A 22,060-nucleotide genomic window follows, 5' to 3' on the forward strand; every position below is an offset into this window, starting at 1 on the left:
CCTCTTCAGTTCTTGTTAAGGCATCCTGGGATTGACCCTGGGACTTAAAAGCATGAGTCTCTATTGCCCAAACTATAAAACACGGGTTCTGCGGCACAAAAGTTGTAGCATCTGTGTATGTGTACTAGCAGCTTGAGGATGACAGCAGCCACATGGTGTTTGTGTGAGTTATATTGACTTTGTTATGAATGAGACTGCCCAAAAGAGGCCTAATTATGGTAATGGATTTTATTATGTGAACCCATGTCCATTAAAACCCACAAAAACTTATTGCACACATAGTACAGTGGTTGCCATTTAAAAGTCAACATTCGCCAACAGACACCACAAGTTAAATCTGTTATTTCCTATTCTAAATATGGGTGGAGGGGAGAGCAAATAACGCATTTTAGACACTGTTGGGAATCTCTATCTTTTTACTTAGATTGTAAACTCTTTGGGGCCAGGATCGCCTGTTTGTTCTATGTTTATACAGCACCTAGCATAATGGGGATCCTAGGTGCTACCACAATCCAAATAATAGTGGCAACCACTATATGCCACCAAATAGGCATCAGCTGCTTTCAGCTCTCTCTCACTGTGGCCCTTGGCTGGATTTGAATTGATGATTTAGAGGTGAAAGTCTCTGTAGCCCATTCCAGTCGGCTGGATCATCCAGTTATCCAGTCCCACCATTTGGAATGACATCAGAAATGCTGAGTCATGAAACAGTGTTTACAGAAAACATTATCCGTGCTACAGAAATGGACCCCCCCACAAATGTCATTGGAAGCGCCATATGCGCTAGTGATTAGATGCATCCCTGACATTTTGGACCTTCTCTCATTTGATCCAGGCAGTACGCTGAGCAGAAGAGGGAGAGCAGCCCCTCCATGGGGTACTTGTTTGTTGCATATTCCTTTGGAGGCCCTCACTAGGATCCTGTGTGGCTCTGACGGGCCTAGCTTAAGAATCTGCATTTATTAAACAGCTTCAGACATTAATTCTGTGTACTTGGTGTTTTTGCTCTTCCTGTCAATATTTGTGCTTGTGAAAGTTGAGAGGAGGTTGGGTGGAAGCCCTGGAAATCTCAGCTCATTTGTTTATCTACCGGGCGGGATCTCCACAGGATGACATCTGCATGCCATTGGGCTGCAGGTCACCTCCTCCTCGGGCCAGAAGGTCATGCTGGCTGCCTTTACTCGAGGCCTGCACATCCTGGCTAGCTGTGCCCAGTGACACAGAGCCATTTAGGTATTAGGGGAAGAGCCGGCAAGGGACTGAACTGAAGAGATGAAGAGCCTGTTTCACAAAGTCCCCTGAGGTAGAGTTGAACCGAGGGCCCAGAAAGAGACACCTGTAGAGAGCTGGGGGTTGTGTGGGGGAGGTTAACTTCCTAAATTTACAAAAATTAAAAAAAAACAAACACTCAACTGCCATGACAATTGGGTTGAGAGGGGACACCCAACATGGACAACCCTGACTGACTGGATGAAGGGTGGGGTCTCCTATAACAAAGAGGCTCATGGTGATATCAGAAGATGAATTGCAGGCCAGGTCTGAATCTCAGAGACTCCTTCGTTGCCTCTACCAAGTCACTTTTCTTTGCCTTTGATTGCTCGCTGGATGCTGAGAGGTTGTTCAGTGGCAAGTCACCCGAGTCTCAGTTACAAGGAGTCTTTTAAACTTCCCAGCCCCTGAATAGTCAGGGTGTCAGGCTCAGCAGCACTACCTCTGGCAAGCTTTTGCTGGGTTAACAAATGCCTGAAATTCACCTTTTTCTTGTTTCTCCCCCTTCTGTTCTTCTCCTGGCTCTGTTTATTCTTTCTTTTCTTCACTTCTCTCTCTCAGATTTTGAGCAACCATTTATCAACAGACCCGAAACACTCCTCATCAACAAGAAAGAGAACACCTGGGTGCCCTGCTTGGTATCCATCCCAGATCTTAACATCACCCTCTTCTTGGTAAGAGACCTGCCTGGATGTGGCTCCTGTATAGACAATATCTTCTTTATTATGCATTTTAATTGGCTGAGAAGGAGCAGAATAGATATTGAAGGAGCTGGGAAATGCTCAGGGTGGGTTTTCCATGGAACATGCAAGCCGCTGGCTTCCTCATTTTACGTGTTGGCCCAAGCTCTGCTGACCAACTGCTTTGGGCATTCCCTGCCACATGGCCTGTGGGTTTCCTGCTAGATCTGCTCCCCTTCACTGAAGTTGTAAAATCTTTGTTTTGTAGCATTTCCCAATAGCATCCATACCTGTTCATTGTTGTCTCTGCTACCTTTAGCTCCTGGGTCTTCATATACCCTTGGTGGTCAGTGTTCCCAAGGGACAGGCGCCTGAACTTGTGGGGACTGCTGATTAAAAACAACTGTATTATCAGCTTGCTTTGTGACTTTTTTACAATGCTAATACATCCTTCCAGGATGAGTGTTACTATTGTGCAAAGGCCTCCTGGGACACTTTAGGGGCCAGGGGCCTTTCCCTTGCCCGGGAAGGACCCCACATGAGGTCAGCATTCATCCCATTTGGGCTTATGTTTGGGGAATCAGCAGCAATTTCCTTAGTTATCACTATCTGTTTCCATTCCTGGAAGTTCCAGTCCCATTCTGCAGACTGTGAGCTTAACTGCATGGATACTGGGTCTTTTATGGTCACTTCCCAAGTAGCAGAGGATGCTGGGATTCCTATAGGACAAAGAATTGGAGGGAAGAAAGGGCAGGAGTCCAGTGTGGTGTGATGCTGCATTTATTCTGCCCAGCCAACAAAAATGGAATGTGTTAGCCTTGGTAGGAGGGGAGGTTGGTGAGGGAATGCTGCCACCATGTACTTCTGCAGACAGTTTTCAAAATGTTGCTTTTTGCAGCCCAGCTCCGTTATCTACCCAGACGGGAGAAGGGTTCTCTGGGACAACAAGAAGGGGATGCTGGTCCCCACCCACCTGATCAGGGACTCCTTGTTTGTTCAGTGCGAAACTATCATTGACAAGAAACTCTTCAGGTCCAATTATTTCATTGTACACGTCACAGGTGAGGCTGGAGCAGGGCAACAGGTCACTCTCTAGAATTTCAGCTCTCAGTAGAAAAAGAAAACGAGTTTTCTCCTCTCAATAACTTGGAGAAAGAAATGACGGGATGTACTGGTGAGGCTGCAAATGGGCAGACTGTGATAAGTTCTTAGCAGAGTGATGAACTTTCCGATTTGTTTTAGTGTGGATGGGTTTCAGAGTCTGTTTGGGAACATTTCATTGCTATTTAATTCTTGGTGGCCCAAAACACACCACCCAGCCTGGAATCACTGAAGCTTAGAAAAGTGAGGAATCCCTCATGCAATCTAAATGACTCCTTTTCTAATTGAGGAAGGCATCTTTTCAATGACCACTTAAGGGGCCTGATCCCAATGCCTTTATTCACGCTGAATGGCCCATTACTCTTTAAGCTGTCCCACTGGATTCAGTGGGACTAGTCATGGAGTAAGGTATTACTCAATTGAAGGGTATCAGAATCTGACCCTTAGAGATTCGGTTAGGTGCAAATAGGGCAGTTTTAATGGCGTTGCAGTTCTCAAATCCTGTGTTCAAGAGGTGAGTCTTGGCAGAATATATCTAACGTCTAATGTCTAACGTTCTTCAAAACTGATTTAACACTTACGGACTTGTATATGGACTTGTCCTACATGCAGAGCTTGTCTATGCTGCCCTGCAGTTCGGACTATGGGGCTGTGAACAGCAGTGTGCACCAAAGTACTGCACTGAAACTCCCCTGTCTGGACACTGCATTAACAAACCAAAAGGTTCCTAGTTCACATTAAAACATTAAACATGTTGATGCGCTTTGCAATTCACACCTGCGGTGGTCAGAACTGCAGGGCATTTCAAGCATAGCCTCAGTAAAGTTAATCTGAATTAACTTTCAAAGTGGTAGTTAGACCATATTAAATCCCTGTGTGGATACTCTTATTCAGAATTAATTAAATTGAATTAAGCTAAACTGAATTAAGGCCACTTTAATTCTGAATAAGTGTATCTACACAGAGGTTTAAAGCAGTTTAACTGATCTACTTTAAATTCACACCTTTAATATCAATTGGATTCATTTTCTTGAGTGGCACTGTATAGAAAATTCCTTATGCTTTTTTTTTTCCTCCCCCCATCACCCCTTCAGTCATGATGTATAGTGAAGAAGGGCCTGAAAGAGGTGTTTGGGTGAAAGGAGGTGTTCTTATTTACACTAGTGGCACTAGCTGGCACTAGCATTGCCCAGCAGTCTGTACTATATGACATTATGTTGGACTTATAGTATTCAAGCTATGCTGTATATATGCAGCATTCCATGCTGGGATATAACATGCTGTAGCATGCACTCTATGATCCCCTTACAACTGTCTGCACTGGTAACAGTCAGTGACCAGGCAGCGCTGGACACGGAGAAAGGTCATTTTGTCCTTCCTTCTGGTGTTGCTGCTTTACCCATCTCTGCCCCCTTCAGGTTCAGATGTCCACAGAATGAAGCGAAACCCAGGGGCAGGGAGGTGAAGGGATGATGGGTTTGGCTGAATTGCAAGCCTCCAGGGAGCCGATGCACATTGTACTGATAGTTCCAGATCCCAGTGTCAAAGAGTTAATGGCATTTCTTTAGCTTAGAGATGTATTTTTCTCACCTTCTTTATATCAGGGAATGAGCTGTATGACATCCAGTTATTTCCTAAGAAGGCCATGGAGCTACTAGTGGGAGAAAAGCTGGTCCTCAACTGCACAGTGTGGGCTGAGTTTAACGCTGGAGTAAACTTCCAGTGGGATTATCCTGGAAAACAGGTACATGTAACTTTCCCCTGTCCCTCAGATGCTCCCCCCACAAACCTCTTTCCTTAGGGAACAAACTGTGCTGGCTGTTTCTAAAGGATGTCTGCTCAGACATCCCTTTCTAGGCAATTCAGTTACTCTTTCTGTGCTGGGTTAAAGAAATCTGTGGCCAATATGCAGGATGTGTGGTCCCCAAGCTGAACGTTCATCCTGTTCCCATCTCAATTTGTGATCTGGGAAGGGGTTTTCCAGTCAGTAAACTCCTCCTTCACAGCAGACTGTGAGAGTTAAATACCAATTGTGCTGTGATGTCATTGGCGAGGCAGGGCATCCCATTTTGATGGTGTGACTAGTTTGCTATCCACCAACTTTCCCACTACAGCAGAAGCCGGTTAACAAAAGAGCCTTTCCTCCCTCTCTCCCACCCCAAAAAATAACAATCCCTTTCAACATGTTTATTGCGTTAGCAGTTGTCAGACCAAACGATCATCTCATTTCCATGGGTGCAAAGCCAGAGTAACATCCCTGACTTAAATGGAGTTACACCAGGTTTACAGTGCTGTAACTGAGAGCAAAATCCAGTCTCTGATCAAGCACATTTTCCCTCATGGTAGAAACTGATTCTTTTAGCGGGTGTTCTCTTTAAAGGCAACACACTGTATTCCTCTTGAGTTTTTGCTTTAACAGGCCTATTGCATTAAAGCGACTTCGCTGTTTGTCAGTTTGACATCCAGTTGATTATATACATGGAGGTTAAATATGGAAGGCAGAAGGACAGGGAATATGAGACCCACTTGTCTGTTGAGATGCTTGCCAATTTTGGCAGCCCACTGCTAGCTTGTGGTAACTTTAATTACAGAGGAGTAGGTTTTCAGGGAGAATAGCCACAGACCAGATTTCTCTCTGCAGAATGTTATTCAAGGGTGATATCATCTTTTGGGCTTCAAGACATTACTGTAGTGAGGGGGCTCTGCAGACTGATTATGCTCTGCCCCAGGCTACTGGCTCACAGATTGGAGTGAAGCCTGTGATAACAAAGGACCTGTTATAAGACTATGACGTGTATTCCTAGGCCCACAGGAATGGCTCTTTGACAGGCCTATCATGGCTCAAAGGGCTGAAGCAGTTCTTGGCGCTGCCCATCTTTTAAACAGTGACTCGGGAAGAAGTAACTGAGGAAGACTGAATGCTCCTGGCAATGAGGAGCCTCGCATGTAACCTATCCAAACTGTGTGTGTTCCCTTGACTTATCTTTTAACCCCCTTTCACCTCTTCTTGGCAGATGCACCGGGCTGTCACTGAGCTGCCCGAGAGACGCTCCCAGCAGACCCACACTGAGCTCTCCAGTATCCTGATCATCCAAAACGTGAGCCAGCAGGACCTGGGGAAATATGTGTGCATGGCCAGCAATGGGGAGCAGACATTTGAGGAGAGCACCGATGTCATTGTGCACGGTACAATAGGCTTCTGCTTTGTCAAGACACCAGGGGTGGGGCAGTGGGCAGAGAGACCAAAAACAGATAGCCAAGGAGAAGAGAATTCTAAAAATTATCAGGAGGTGTTTTGTTCACTAGCACACCCGAGAGCTATCTTTGAAGCATTGCCTGTTACGTGCGATTTACAGGTTAGAGGATCCCCGTGGTCCAGGGACCCTTGGATTCCAGTACCGGCTGAGCTACGAACTCAGCGTATGTGACCCTCCCTTCACCCCCACGCAGCAAGTCATTCAACCACTCTGTACCCATGTCATCATACTGGACAGCTGGGTGTGAAACAGCATGAGCCTCACTGCAAGGCAAACACTCATTTGAGCTGAGACGTCCTGTGGCAATAAATTACAATTTCTCATATGCGCCTGCACATCACCACCCAGTGCCCATGTGATCATGGGGGTGTACTCACCCCCATCCGAGTGCACACTGCAGAGAAGTGTACGTGCAGCCACACACGTGCACGGACAAGCATACACTTGTACAAATGCACTTGGAGGCACACAGTCACATCACTTTATTGAAGAGGCAGGGCAGGGTAGCAGCTAGAGCTTTGGCATGGAACTCAGACTACCTGGGTTCTATTCCTGGCTTTCTATTAGCCTGCTGGGTGCCTTGGGCAGTTCACTTCACCTCTCTGTCACTGTTTGTTTCCCCCTCTGTAAAATGAGGATAATGACACTAACCTTCTTTGTAATGTGCTTTGAGATCTGCTGATGAAAAGTGTGAAAGAAGAGCTGGGTACAGTATTGTGAATGTCTCAAAAAGTGCAACCCCCTTCTTGTGTTGCTGGGCAAGTGACATCTCTGTCACTGTGACAGCACAGCAGCTTGACAGGTCTCTTTCTGCTCCCCCCCAACACACTTTTTGTCTTGACACCTGTCTGCGTGGCCCTGCTTTTACAGAGAAGCCCTTCATCAACGTGGAGTGGAAGAAGGGCCCAGTGATAGAAGCCACAGCAGGAGACGAAGTCGTGAAACTGCCAGTGAAGGTTGTCGCCTATCCCCCGCCAGAGTTCCAGTGGTAACCCACCTTTCTTAGCCTGTGTTCCCCAGCCTTCATGCCCATCATTCACAGAGGAGGGATTAAGGAAGGGCTGGGAGGAGGGTTGGGTTTAACAAGGGTCTTGCAGAAATTCCTTGCAGGAGGGGAAATGTCTCTATGCCACTTTGCAGCAGAAGGAGCTGGCTAATACGGCTGGCCTGAGGAGCCCAGCAATTTATATTGATGGAAAAGATCTTCCTTAGCTCTTTCCCAGGCAGCTGTCAGCCAGCCAAGGAAGAAAACCTCCCTAATTGGTCCTCACACTCAGTCTTCTGGTTTTGGCCGCATTCTGCTCTCTCATCGTTCACTTTTCTCCTCCCAGCGCACCCGCACCCAGGGCTGCCCAGCGCTCCTTGCTGCACACAACAGGGCAGAGCCCTTCTTGGGGTTGGGAATGGGGCGGTGGGAGAGGGGACAGTAGGTTAGGTCCTGGAACCTGGCACGTAGACAGCAAAGATTCTGGTCTGCAGTGAGCAGAGGGGCCGAACTGAGCTCCCTTGGGAGCTCCAGGGGTGCTGCTTCTCTCCTGACCAGCCAGCTGGGGTCGCTGCTGCAGACTGGAAGAGAAAGGCCAAGGGCCTGATTCTCCACTTGTCACCAATTACACCAGTGCCAAGTGGGTGTAATATGCTAACAACCAGAATTCTCCACTCACACTAGGAGTGGTATTTTACACCCATTCTGACCTGGAGCATTCTTACCTCTAGGAAAGCGAGCTGCCCCTAACTTGTTTTCTTCGGAAACCTGGTAAGTCCCCTCTGAAAGGGCTTCCAGCATTAGTGACCGAAGCCCTCTGAGCATATTTTGCTGCCAGATGGCTCCCAGCATTAGCGCCTGCAGGCCTCTGGCTATATTTCAGTAGGACTGTACCTCTCTGTATATGCATTTGCTCTCTATTTCCCTGCAGGTACAAGGACGGCAAGTTAATTCCCAACAAGCAATCTCCCTATTCGATGCAGATCAAAGACGTGTCAGAACAGAATTCCGGGACTTACACATTAGTTCTATGGAACAGGCTGGCTGGGCTGGAGGAGCGCATTAGCCTCCAGTTAATAGTCAATGGTAAGGAAGGATAAAGCAGAAAATGGCAGGAGGCAACTCGCCAAGAGACCTTCGTGGTGTTCTTAGACCCAGTAGGCCAAATTCATTCCTGGAGTAACTCCCCTGAAATCATTAGCCCGTTGTATTTAATTCACTGGGGGATGTCACTATTCTGTAGCAGTCAAAGTTGATACCTCTCTTCTTTCCCCATTCCACCAATTGTAGCAAGATAATTACACGTGGCCTTTTCAACATGATCTAGTGGACAGAGCACTGGAGGGGAACTCAGGAGACCTGGGGTTTATTTCCATCTCTGCCGCTGCTGGGGGACCTTGGGAAAGTCATTTCCCCTCTCTGTGACTCAGTTCCTCCATCTCTAAAATACTGATCTCCTTTCTAAAGTGCTTTGAGATCTCCTGACGAAAAGTGCTAGATAAGAGCTAGATATTAGTATCATCAGAGATTTCTCTGTCACTGAACATGGACAAATATAGAAAATGAAGGCGACCTCTTTTCCATGAGCAATCCTCCTTGTCTTCATGCACTTCTAAATTCTGATGCTGATGTGCTGGACTTTGCAGCTGTCTCCCTGATCTGGTTTAGAAAAGCTCCTGTAGGAAGAGCTGATGGAGGACGGTGAGTGACAATGATTCCGACTAGGACTTTGTATCAGGGCAGAATAGAAACATGATACCTGGGGTTTATATCTATGTTCCCCGAGGTACTTGTTACAGATTCACCCCGATGCAATTCCATGGACCTCAGTGGAGTTACAACAGGGATGAATTTGATCCCTCGTGCATCCCTGCAATGTGGAAATAACGCGGCAGAGCATGGAATTCTGGGATGTGAGGGGAGGGGATGGTCTAACCCTAATTAAAGTAGTTTTGGCATCCACTGTAACTGCAACTTACGAGGCTCTGGCAGGAATGGACTGGTGTGCAGGACTGCTAGGAGCTGCTTTGATACATGCAGCAATCGGACAGTCACATCAGTGAAGTCTTGTAGAGGAAGAATTTGCTTTAAATATTGCTAAGTATAACTTACCCCTGCTTGCACAGCACCTCTACATTGGGCCCAAGAGCTCCACGGATTAAAGAGTGTTGCTTTAATTCATCGCACCACCTAGAGCCTCCCAGCAGGTCACTGCCTCTAGACCCAGTTGCCCTGAAACCCAGGGCGTTCTGGTGACCTGTCTTTTCATAACCCCGAACAGGAAAGATGTTCTGTCTGGCGTGGCGACTCAGCAAAAGGGACTGCAGTGCTGATGCCAGATTACAAATATTGTCATTCTGCTGATTTCAGTTCCTCCGCACATCCATGAGAAGGAAGCCTCTTCCCCGAGCATCTATTCCCGTAGGAGCCACCAGGCCCTCACCTGCACAGTTTATGGCATCCCAGCACCAGAAGTGATCCAGTGGCAGTGGAGGCCATGGAGGCCTTGCCGGATGTTCTCACGACGTAGCCTGTAAGTGCTCTTCCTCACCATCTCGGCCCTGGCTTCCTAGTACCAGGTGCCAAGATCCCAGTCATATCACTCAGGAGAAGGCCTTGGGCATATTCAGAAAACACGGAGCCGGTAGCCACTCAAAATTAAGCTATGCCACTTGGCTGTGGATGAGAGTGGTGTGGGGCGCGTGTTGGGTGTGATTCGTTGGTTGGGGGAAGGCAGTGTTGTCTGTCAGTTAACATAGGGAGTCAGGGTTCTATTCGCAACTAAGTCATTCAGTGATTTTGGTTACATCACTTCACCTCCCTGTGGCTCAGTTTCACCATCTGCTGGGCACAAAACTCCAGTCCAGGATTTGCCTGTGACACACTGAGGTGAAAACTGCAGTAACGGATGGATCTGGAGCTGCCTCAGCCTGTTCATTCATGTGGGATATGGAGGAAGAGATGCTGAGCCCACCTGAAACAGACTTTTGGAGCATTCCTGATGTGTCATATGTCTAACCCCTGACAGCCTCTAACACAGAGTCTGGGCAACTTTCTCCTGGCTCCTCATCCCCCAACTTCCAATGCCTCCAGTGAGGTCATGGACCTGTCAGCACTCCAAGACATTTGCCATAATAAGACCTAACACTTTACAAATCTTAACTGATCCTCACATTACCCCTGTCAGGCAGGTGAGTATTATTATCCCCATTTTACAGATGGGGAAACTGAGTCAGAGAGTCCAAATGACTCACTCAAGGCCACACCATAAGCCCATGGCAGAGCCAATGTCTGGTGAAATCCACTAGACCATGCTGCTTTTGCAGTCGGCCAGTGAAATACAAAGTACTCAGAAATCAAAGGGCTTTCTCTTGCCTCATTCCTACTCTGGGGGGCAAACACCAACCCAGCATCTTACAGGTGATGAGCATCAGTGACCAATGACTTATGCAGAATCTAGAATCAGATCTGGCTTCCTGCATGTCTCCTATTAGAAAGGTGAAGGTCAGAAGTCTGTGGTGTTTGTTTGGTATCCAAGTGGTTAACCTCTGGACTGCTAAAAGAAACATCCTAAAGAGGAGTCAGAAAGCAGCTGTCTCTGCGAGGACTAGGAAGGGCAGCCCAAAATGTCCCTGGGTCTTTACTGTAGAGCTCTGGGTACTGGAAGGGATGGAAGGAGAGGGCTCTGACTGAGGAAACACCTGTTGCTTAGGTGACCCGTGTCCTATCCGCACCTAGTGAGCCTGATGCTGCATTGCTGGATGCTTTCATCTCATGTTGCTAGGAGGAGCAGGAGAATTTCATTATTCTTCTTGGCTTGCTGGTCCCAATGCCTCTTCCATTGCGAGGTACACACGCACCCCATGTGCCTGAGACAGGAAGATTTCTGTTAGTCTCCGCCTGCACTCTTCCTCTCCTTGTGCTCTGAACCGCCTCTCCAGTTCCTTTCTCCTGCTGCATGGTCTGAGACATAACCCTCCCGTGTTCAGGGCGCTAACCCATCAAATCTGTAAATATTGTAAAATATAAATGTTGTTAGTTAGGTTTTCATTTTAGGGTTAGTTTAGTTAGTTAGAATTCAGGATCATCTCCCCCGCCCCCCCCCCCCATGCGGTACAGGACACAAATTATGCCTGGGATTCCAGACTCCAAGAACTGTATGTCCTACCCGCAGTCCTGCCCGGTCAGCGACAACCAATGTCAGAGGTGCCTATGCTGCCTCAGAGAAGCTAAGTGCCGTATCTGCCGCTCCTTTCCCAGCCAAACCCGGCAAGTGCCGGAGTTCAGATTTAGGAAACATCTCATGGAGTGTGCTAGGAGACGCCAGTCTGAGCCAGGCCAAGCAGAGCCACCTGTACAGCGGGCAGCCGCGTTGAGAAGCACTCCACCTGGCACTACCACTTCTGAGAGAGAGGTGAGCAAAGACAGAGCCAAAGGCTCCTCTTCTCAGGCTAACCACCAGGACAAGGAGCCCTCTCAAAAGCCTAAAGAGAAATCTCCCACCTCTGTATTGCCAATGCCTTCTAAGTTGGATGATTCTTCACGACTGGCTCCAGGAGGCTCGGGGGCCATAGGAGTCATGATATGAAGAATAAGAGTTCCCTCCACACCACCTTCATTGACAGGAGTGGGACCACTGGTGCCAAGCAAGGAGAGACATGAGCCAAGGCCAGGACAATCACCAGTACCTGCCAAGGTCAAACACTAAGAACCTGTCATGCTGTGTGGAGTGGCTCACGAGTATGTGTGCCAGCCTCAGGGCAAACTGTCAAAAAGTAGGGCAGAAATCTCCAAGTAGTTGTGTGTTCTATCATTAGGTTTCACCAACCCAGTATCTAGTGTGAACTCCTAAAGCACTGTGACAGTCTTACCCGGGAGTCACAGCCAGTCCCTTTGGCCATTCCAGGCTATTTTGCCATCCAGGCAAGCTGGACTATGTGGCCAGGGCCAGTTTGTTTACCTGCCATGTCCGCAGGTTCGGCCGATCACGGCTCCCAGTGGCCGCAGTTCGCTGCTCCAGGCCAATGGGAGCTGCTGGAAGCGGTGGCCAGTACGTCCCTTGGCCCGTACCACTTCCAGCAGCTCCCATTGGCCTGGAGCAGTGAACCGCAGCCACTGGGAGCCGCGATCGGCCAAACCTGCGGACGCAGCAGATAAACAAACCAGCCCGGCCCACCAGGGGCTTTTCCTGCACAAGCGGCAGAACAAATTTGGGAATCACTGCCTTAATTAATGCTTCTTTTTCTTGTTTGGTGAGTTACACAATTACAGAGGATTACAATGTAAACCTGCAGTATAACTTTTCCAAGGGATATAGAGATTATAAGCAGTATCATTCCTTAAAGTCTAAACACATTCTTATTAGGCTAATATCCATTTTAACTATAATAACCCACAGATAAACCAGACTGGTTTCCAGCTGTGCATTTATCAGTGTTCACTGAGGCCCTGGGCCTTGGCGTAACCTGTCATCTGGTCTGCCAGCGTCACAAACCCCATGCACCGTCGGTATGGACACGCTCAGATAAGGAAATGCTGGCTTCCAAGGGCTGTTCTATGCCAGCTCTAAAGATGCACAGAGAGAAGACTCTTCACACCCCAATGACTGGTGATAGGTACACTACTTCACATGATATCATAACCCTTCCAGATCCAGAATCTTCCCTCCTATCAGACCCAGTCCTTACAAGAGAGATTCTGACACCATCTCTCCACGAACTCTACAAGACAGGTCAATCCCCGATTCCTTCTAACAGTCGAGGTATTTCCATATCAATGGTACCTATAGCACCACCATTGGAGAAGCCCGCATTTTCCTCTTCGGGGGACTCTGACATGGGGGAAGGACTGACATCACCTCCAGTGAGAGAAGTGAGCCCAGATAAAGGATCCAGAATCTTCTGGGCCTTGCCATGATCTTGTAAGATGGGGTGTCCCCACACCCTGACCATGACACCCTATGCCTTGGGGACCTCCTCAACCTATGTTGGATTCCTCTCACTGGCAGTGCTGGGGACCATGAGACTCATAATTACAATATTCTGAAGAAATCAAACCATCCCTCCCCCTCCAGAGATCAACCAGAGCTCCCTCGGGAGCCCATGGAGAGGAGGAGGAAGAGCTGGATCCAGCAGTACTGCTGGGCCCAATAGGAGTATCATCATCATCTCCTGATGAGGCAGTTGCCATGGCCTCATTGTGTCTACCAGATGACCACAGTATCAAGATCTGTTGAGGAGAGTTATGGATTCTCTCCTGAGTCCTCTGGAGGAAATCCAGAGGTTACCTCACAGGCTGCAGATAAATTTACGGACCGTGGGACCTCACAAAGTAGTGCTCCTTGTTAATAAAGCCACCCTAGAGTCTGCCAAAGTCGTGTGGCATATTCCAGCAGCAATATGTGCACCTCCTCCTAAGAGGGCAGACAAGAAGTACAGCCAAGGGAGCAGAGTTTTAGTTCACTCATCCTGCCTCAAACTCTTTTGGTAGTTCAAGCTGTCACTGAAAAGAGTAGGAAACAGCATCCCTCAGGGAAAGAGGCCAGACGTTTGGACTGCCTCAGAGGGAAGGAGTTTGCATCCACCATCCTGCAGTTCCAAACCAGGCCTAGTTGTCACAGGACAGTATGACTTTTCTAACACTTCAAAGATTTCTGAATTCAAAGACAAGCTTCCTCAGGAGAATAGGGCACAATTTCAGGCCCTTATTGAGGAGGGTAAATTGGTGGCTAGAACATCTCAGCAGGCTGCTATTGACTCAGCTGACACAGCCTCAAGGTCAATGGTGACTGCTATCATTATGTGTCACAAATCCTGACTGCTCTCCTCAGGTTTCCCCAGGGAAGTTCAAACCACAGTGGAGGATTCACCCTGTTATGGGTATAACTTATTTACCGGAAAGACTAATGAGTCTTGAAAGACTCAAGGGCAACCCTTTTTTCCCCAGTTATATACATAGGTCAGCACTGAAAAGCAAGTATGATGGACAGCCTTACAAGCCTAAATCACTGCCACAAGCCTTCTATCACCAACGCGGATATGAACCACCACAGAAGCAGCGAAGGATGCAGAGAACCAAACACAATGTTCCTCCTTCCAACCACAACCTCCCACTAAGGGATACTTTTGATGAGACCTTTAAGAGCTGCGAACCAACTCATCTCCTACCGACCCAGACATCCAATTTGGTGGCCACCTAGTCCAATTTTCCCAGACTTGATGAATGAGAGAAGACAAATGGTTCTTTACATCATCCATTTTGGCTACACCATTGAGTCCCCTGCCCTCCCCCCCAAAAAAAAACCTTCTCATCTCTTTTCAGGGACTGTGACAAGGTGTATAGACCCCATAATGATGAGGAAGGCACCAGAGAGGCCCTGTGTGTTGGGCTCACTCCTCCTCTCTGGCCATGTCAATCATTTTTAGTAGGGAGGAGGCTTTTAAAAAGGAGGACACTGCAGTCAGCTGTGGGGTGGAGAGATCATCCTGAGCAGGAAACAGCTGGACTGATTCCTGAAGCCCCATGGAGACCCCCCCCAATCCAGGAGATCTCCACCCCAACCCTAGCAGAGAGTGAAGCGAACTCCCGGGTTAGGCCTGCAGGAGCTAGCTCAATTCAGCAGCCCAGCCAAAAGGGCTCCTCAAAAACCGCTACACAGATGGCCCCAAAATAAGAAGGTACTGTTGTTGGCCTTTCCTCCTTTGTGTTGGCTCTGGGAAGCAGTTATTCTTGGGTGCGCTGGGACATTTAACTTTTGTTTTGATCTCCTAGCAGAAGGGACTTAAGAAAGCCTGCAAAGGGAAGGTTTCCCCTTGCAAGAAATAAGAAACTGGGGCCTGTGTATAAGCCACGCAGTGGAAATAACTGGGTGTGGCCAGACTCTCCCACGACCTGAGAGAAAAACTGAATGGAATTCTTTTTCAGGGACCACTCCCACAAGATACTTATTCAGGACATAGACTCCCTACTCCAGAAGGGAGCCATAGAGCCACTACCATCTCAACATCAGAAGAAAGGATTTTATTCCAACTGTTTCCTCATCGCCAAGAAAAAGGGAGGATGAAGACTCATCTTCGACGTCCGGCAAGTCAGCGTCTTTATCCGCAGATTGAAATTTCCCACTCCGGAAGAGGTTGATTGCAGACGCTGCTCTCCTGGGGTGGGACATCCATCTGGACAAATGCAACAAAAGGAACATGGACTGCTCGAGAGGCCAAGTTGAAAGGAAGCCTCCTGGAATTGAGAGCTGGCCGGGAGGCCTGCAAACAATTCTTACCACTCATACAATCCCAACATCTTCAGGTGATGCTAGACAACATGACAACAGTGTTCTGCATCAACAAGCAAAGGGAAGTGAGATCTTCCCCTCTGTAGATAGAGGCGGTCAACCTGTGGAAGTAGTGTATTCATCACCAGATCACTCTATTAGTAGTACACCTCCTGGGAATACACAATACATTAGCAGACAGCCTCAGCAGCCACATCTCAATTGACCATGAATGGGAGCTATACAAATTAGTGGTAAAGACTATATTCAGATGGGGCTTCCCATCTTGGGACCTGTTTGCATCATGAGATAACATGAAATGCAAGATGTATTGCTCCAAGTCAGGACTCCAAAGCAGATGCCCTTCTAATCTCATGGGAAGGCCTCATCGGGAACACCTTTCCATCCATTCTTCTCAGCCTTGAGTCTTCAGAAAGAGTCAGCAGGATAGAGCAGTGATCACTGATCACTCCCAGATGGCCCAGAAAGTTTTAGTTCCCCCAAACTTCTCCAGCTGTCATCCATCCACCCATCAGTATGCAGTCTTTTCCAGACCTCTTGATGCAGGACAAGCATGAGATCAGACATCCCAATCCAGAGTCCCTCCTCCTCATGGCTTGGATGGGTGTTGAATCTAGAGCAGACATGTTCTGTAGTAGTTCAAGTACATCCTTAAGTATAGTAGGAAGGAATCCACCAGAAAATGCGATTTAGCTGAGTGGAAGAGATTTTTCTATTTGGGTTCAACAGCACCAGATGTATCCAGAAGAACCAGACATTCCCACTGTTCTAGACTATCTGCTCAAACTGAAGATCTCAGGTCTGTCCATTAGCTTCCTTCAAGAGTGCTTGGCAGCAGCTAGCACTGCCATTCCCCAGTTGACACCCACTCAATTTTCACCCATCCGGTAACTGAACATTTTCTAAAGGGTTTAGTTAGAACCTTCCCTCTAGTAACTAAACCTGCTCCCACATGGGATTTTAACTTGGTCCTCTCGGTGTTAACTAAAACACCATTTGAACCATGGTCGCTAATGATCAATGGACGTCTTTCTAGTGGCTGTCTCTTTGGCTAGAAGGGTTGGAGAATTAGGAGCCTTATGGCTGATCCACCTTACACAATTATCTATAAGGCTAAGGTTTTGTTGAGACTACACGCAAAATTAACCCCCAAAGTAATCTCAGACTTTCACCTAAACCAGACAATATACCCACCTGTCTTTTCTTCTGAAGCCACACATTGCTAATGAGGAGCGCAGACTCCATTCCCTGGATGTGCACTGGGTGGTGGCATTTTACTCACAAAGAACAAAGTCAGGAAAGTTTAGGATGTTGAATAGCCTGATCGTTTCATTAGCAGAATGAATGAAGAGACAAGTAATCTCTTCTCAGACATTGTCCAAGTGGATGTAGGGTTGCCAACTTTTTGATTGCAGAAAACCGAATACCCTTGCACTGCCCCTTCCAGAAGCCATGCCCCCTTCTCCAAGGCCCCGCCCCCTTCTCACTCCATCCCCCTTCCCTCCGTCGTTCACTCTCCTTCACACTCGCTTATTTTCACCAGGCTGGGCAGGGGGTTGGGGTGCAGGAGGGGGTGAGGGCTCTGGCTGGGGGTGTGGGCTCTGGGATGGAGCCAAAAATGAGGAGTTTGGAGTGTGGGAGGGGGCTCCAGGCTGCGGCAGGGGGATAGCGTGTGGGAGGGAGAACCAGCTCTGGGCTGGGGGTGCGGGCTCCTGGGTGGGGCTGGGGATGCAGTTGGGCTCTGGGAGGGAGTTTGGGTTTGGGAGGGGCTCAGAGCTGGGGCAGAGGGTTGGAGTGCAGGTGGAGGTTCAGGGTGTGGGTTCTGTATGGCACTTACCTCCGGCTCCTAGGAGGAGGCGCGGCCAGGCAGCTCTGCATGCTGCCCCGTCTGCAGGCGCCGCCCCCGCAGCTCCCGTTGGCTGCGGTTCCCCACCAATGTGAGCTAAGGAGCCAGCGCTCAGGGCAGGTGCAGCATGCGGAGCTCCTGTGGCTGCGCCTCTGCCTAGGAACTGGAGGGAAATGCCAGCAGCTTCCAGGAGTTGCATGGAGCCAGGGTAGGCAGGGAGCCTGCCTTAGCCCTGCTGCACCACTGATTGGACTCTTAATAGCCTGGTCAGCTGTGCTGACTGGAGCTCCAGGGTGTTCCAGTCAAAACCAGGCATTCCAGTCAAACCAGATGTCTGGAAACCCTACTTTCAAACTGTATCCTGCTCTATCAGTCAGCTGATACCCCTCCCCCACAAGGTATGAGGGCCCACTCTAGCAGAGCCAAGGCAGCTCCTGTAGCCTTGCTTCATGAACATGCCACTTGTTGACATCTGACAAGCGGCAACATGGAGCTCTAGCCAAAGCTTCACAAGACATTAGGCCCCAGCGCGAGTCTCCGTAGCTGATGCACCCTTTGGATCAATGGTTCTTCAGTCATCCATGCTGCGTAGGCCCTTGTGCCCTCCTCCTCAGTAAGTACTGATTGTTAGTCACCCACAGTGCAGTATACATAGGGCCCGGGGCTCGAAGAAGAAAGAGAGGTTACTGACCTTGTATAGTAGTTACAATTCTTCTAGAAGTGTGGTACTCTTCTGTATTCTGCTACTTGCCCTCCTTCCCCTCTGCTTCGGATCCTTTAGTCATGATTTGCAGTAGAGAAAGAACTGGAGAGTCGGTTGGTCCACACTGCCCCATACATCCTCTGTCCGAAGCACAGGCAGATGAAAAGCACAGACACGGACCAAGGGACACTGCCAGCCAAAATCTTTCAATCTCCGCTGTACAGTGCATACTTACCCCACGGTAGAATACAGATAGAGACCACGCATCTCAAAGAACTTCAGTTCCTGTACAAGGTGGTAAGTGATCTCTCTTTACATGAAGGAAGTTTGCTGCTGAAGTGCTGATACCAGGACGACCTCAATCTCCTCCAGCTGTTAAGCGCAGTGACGATGCAGGCAAGATCCACCTTATGGCTGATCCACCTTACACAATTATCTATAAGGTTAAGGTTTCATTGAGACTACACACAAAATTCACCCTCAAAGTAATCTCGGCCTTTTACCTAAACCAGACAATATACCCACCTGTCTTTTTTCGGAAGCCACACGCTGCTAATGAGCAGCGCTGACTCCATTCCCTGGATGTGCACTGGGTGGAGGCATTTTACTGACAAAGGACTACTGATTTCTGGAGAGAATGCCAAAACTCTGTGGCTTTCCAGTGTTTCAGTGCAGGGAGTTTTCTCAGCTGGCACAGGAAGAGATGTCTCTGAGGTTCTGTCTCCCTTCTCCACCTGCCAGCTCTCCCCAGCAGAGCTCACCACTGCCTGGAAAGCTGGGAAGAGAAGGCCACAGAAAGCTGGTTAGAAAACTGTACTGAACTGAACAGATCAGCTGTGGCTGTTGGATGTGAATGGCCTGCACCTGGATGGCATTTTGTAGCACAGAGTCATACAGCACAGTGGGTCACTAAATGTGGGAAATGTGCTCCTCCAGAAGCAGCCTGCCATGTATGGACTGCAACCAGAGTGGTGGGAGCTGGGAACCCTGCAGAAGACGCGTGCTCAGGCTGCATGGTGTAAGAGTGCCTCCACTGCGGCATTGACCCACTGGCCCAAGTAGGAGCCATGTGAGACTCTGAAGAGAATCTCAGCCTTGCTTGGCTGAAGGAAGGTCTCAAGAACACAGGACTGCCAGTGGGATGGGTTGTAAAGGTCAAGAATCAGTGAGCGGGTCTGTCTACAGTAGATTTTCTTCTGCAAAGTTTCCCAGTAGAGCTCACACTGTGGCAGGTGTCCTAGTGAGAGCAGCGGTGGGTACACTAGTGAAGACAGGGCCCAGGTATGTTTACCCCGGTGGTATCTAACCCTGCTCAGAGCAGATGACATGGTTAAGCAGCCAGGGGCCCCAGCTGCCTTTCTGACCTCAGTGCGCCTGCTGTTGCTTCCACCAGTGGAACTGCTCTAGGAGATGCATCTAGCGAGACACACGGAGAAAGAAGCCAACAGAGAGCAGAACATGAGCGAGGTGGAGTCACTGAGCATGGAGGAAATGGGGCGCCGACAGAGACACCTAGGCCACAAAGGTTCTGCTGTAACTGTGTATTTCCAATAGCATGTGAGCACTCGGTGGCCCTGTCAGGAAGCAGAGGGGCTGATGAATTATGAGCACTGTCTCCCAAGGCCGCAATGTTTCTGCTTAGTGCAGCTCCAGAGGATGCAGGAGGCTTCTTCCTGACTTCCTGTTGTTTACACAGATTCCTGATGTTGCCCCCCGGGGAACTCACACTGCAGGGCACTCTGCCCTGTGCTACCAGCAGACGCCCCCTGTCCCTGATTCCTTGGGGCACTCACAGTGCTGAGCACTCTGCCCTGCGCTGCCAGCAGACACGCTGGGGAGCACTCACTGCAGAGCCTCGTCCCCTGCACAGACAGTGGATACTCCCTGCTCCTCATTCCCTGGCACCCCAGACTCCCACTGATCATTCAGTGCAGAGCCCTCTCCTGCATGCAGTGAGCAGACATCCCTGTGCCTTACCCCATGGATGGGCCTGGATCCTCCATCCCCTCTCCCCTTGGCTCCGAATACACCCTCCACTCCACTTCCTGACCCACCAGGGCATCCCCCCCTCACCGCATGCCCTAGTGCACATGCATTTCTGAAACACACACAGCTAGTTAGGCCTGGCTGCAATTTGTATTCAGGTTCCCTGCAAGGACTGGGTTCTGCACTCCTGGAGATCAAAGACTGAACTCTCCCTTCCCTTCCCTGTACCCCTGGCATCAGTGGTAATAACCTGGGAGGCTCTGGTGCCAAGGTGAATCTCTCAGTCCTGTTTCTTTTAGCTGCCTACAGCAACTGTGTTTGAGACATTTCCCCTGGGTTAACCAAGGTGCACTCCTTGCAGGGCTGGAACATCTGCTAACATTATCCAAGCCATGTGATGACGTTTACACCCTCGGTGCTGTGAATCAGGCTCAGAAGAAACACTATGGATCGAGGCCTCGCTACAGAGCAAACCAAACCGGAACAGAGCCAGAAACTGAGCATGGCACAGATGACTGGCCTTCGTTCCCACCGTTGCAGGGTTGGCTGCCACCCGAGCATCCCTTGTGGCTAGAGGTCGCTCTGTAGCACTCTGACCTTCGTGGGGTCCCTTAATCAAACTCAAGAAATTAAAACATATCTTGGGGTCCCACTTAGTCACTTTCAATATACATTGTCCCTCCATGCCCCAACCCCAGTTCAGTGTCTCTCTTCCTTTGTTGGGGGTCCCCAGCCCTCTTTCCCAGAGCCAGGCACAGTTCAAAATCTCTGCAAGACCCAGTCTTGTTCCTTGCTGCTGCTTCTAGTTCTCAGCTGTTACATGTTCTCATGTACATGGCCTCTCCTTCCTGAGCATCCCCGCCCTTACTGCACCCACCTGCTGCTTTTTGTAGGGAATTTGCTGACTCAAGTGAGACTCCTCCTGTAATCAGGGCTGGCTGAGACCCAAGTGCCCCAGCTCAAGAGCAAGCCACCTTGTTACACCCGCTCATCCATCATTGGGGGGAAGGATGATTTTGTGGTGAAGGCAGTGGCCTGGGAGCCAGGAGCCTAAGAGTCACATCCTCTTGCTCTCTGCCTCAGTTTCTCCATCTAAGGAGGAACCATCCACTTACCTAGCTCATGGAAGTGTTGTGGGCCTCCAGGTGCAAAGCGCCATGGACGTGTGAAGTGTTGCTGCAGGGAGAGCTTTCCTCATCCCGGGAAATCCTGTTGGTTCCGACAGAAGGAGCATGCCAGTTCTCGGTCCCCACCCTGCAGAGAGGAGTGCCACCGTTTGGCCTCATTCTCAGTGAGCACCCTTTCTCCCCATCCCCTCTTCTCTCGCATGGCTGCCGGGTGAGCAGTAGCAAGCATCGGGCGGCAAGGCGCCATCAGCGGGACCGGATGCCCGAGTGCAAGGACTGGAAGGACGTGTCCCAGCAGGATGCCGTGAACCCCATCGAGAGCATTGACACCTGGACAGAGTCAGTAGAAGGAAGAAATAAGGTGAGGTTGTTTCTCTGTATTCCCACAGCCCGGGCTCGTCATGTGGAATCTCTCAGGCACAATTAGCCACACACCTTATTAGCATGGGCGCTCTCTAATGGCATCAGGTTATCTAGTGATTACAGAATAATGAGAAGCCGTGCCCATGTGTCTGTCAAGAACTAAGCTGTGAGATAAAAGTACCAGTCCTGCCAATGACCAGGAGAGAAGGAGCTGAGAGACAGAGGTGCAGGCAATATTGTCAAATGGCTGGGGTAGTTCCTGCTGCCTGGCATGCAGTTCCAGCTTGTCTCTGCCAAACCAAGCTGGAGAGAGAATGGTTTCCCCTGTCTTCAATCCTACCTTGGACTGAGCCCCAGAGACAGGCCCCTCTCCCACCTCATTCTGTGCCTTGAACTCCCCTCCCTTCAATCCCACACACGGACATTGCTTCTTAGAAGCAGAATGCCGATATAAAA

At 49.2% G+C, this 22,060-nt stretch overlaps 1 protein-coding gene across 4 annotated transcripts in view; it reads left to right on the plus strand.

Annotated features, from left to right (window-relative positions):
- FLT4 (fms related receptor tyrosine kinase 4) overlaps positions 1–22,060 on the plus strand; it is a 100,797-nt gene that overhangs the window by 50,750 nt on the left and 27,987 nt on the right. For all 4 annotated transcript variants that reach the window (XM_043490644.1, XM_043490645.1, XM_038414285.2 and 1 more), the window contains exons 4-11: positions 1,831–1,943; positions 2,848–3,010; positions 4,655–4,794; positions 6,065–6,236; positions 7,178–7,295; positions 8,224–8,378; positions 9,663–9,825; positions 21,461–21,602. In XM_043490644.1, coding sequence (XP_043346579.1) covers positions 1,831–1,943; positions 2,848–3,010; positions 4,655–4,794; positions 6,065–6,236; positions 7,178–7,295; positions 8,224–8,378; positions 9,663–9,825; positions 21,461–21,602 — 1,166 coding nt within the window. The remainder of the gene's footprint in view (positions 1–1,830; positions 1,944–2,847; positions 3,011–4,654; positions 4,795–6,064; positions 6,237–7,177; positions 7,296–8,223; positions 8,379–9,662; positions 9,826–21,460; positions 21,603–22,060) is intronic.

The sequence above is a fragment of the Dermochelys coriacea genome, chromosome 8, assembly GCF_009764565.3.
Source record: "Dermochelys coriacea isolate rDerCor1 chromosome 8, rDerCor1.pri.v4, whole genome shotgun sequence".
Lineage (NCBI taxonomy): Eukaryota > Metazoa > Chordata > Testudines > Dermochelyidae > Dermochelys > Dermochelys coriacea.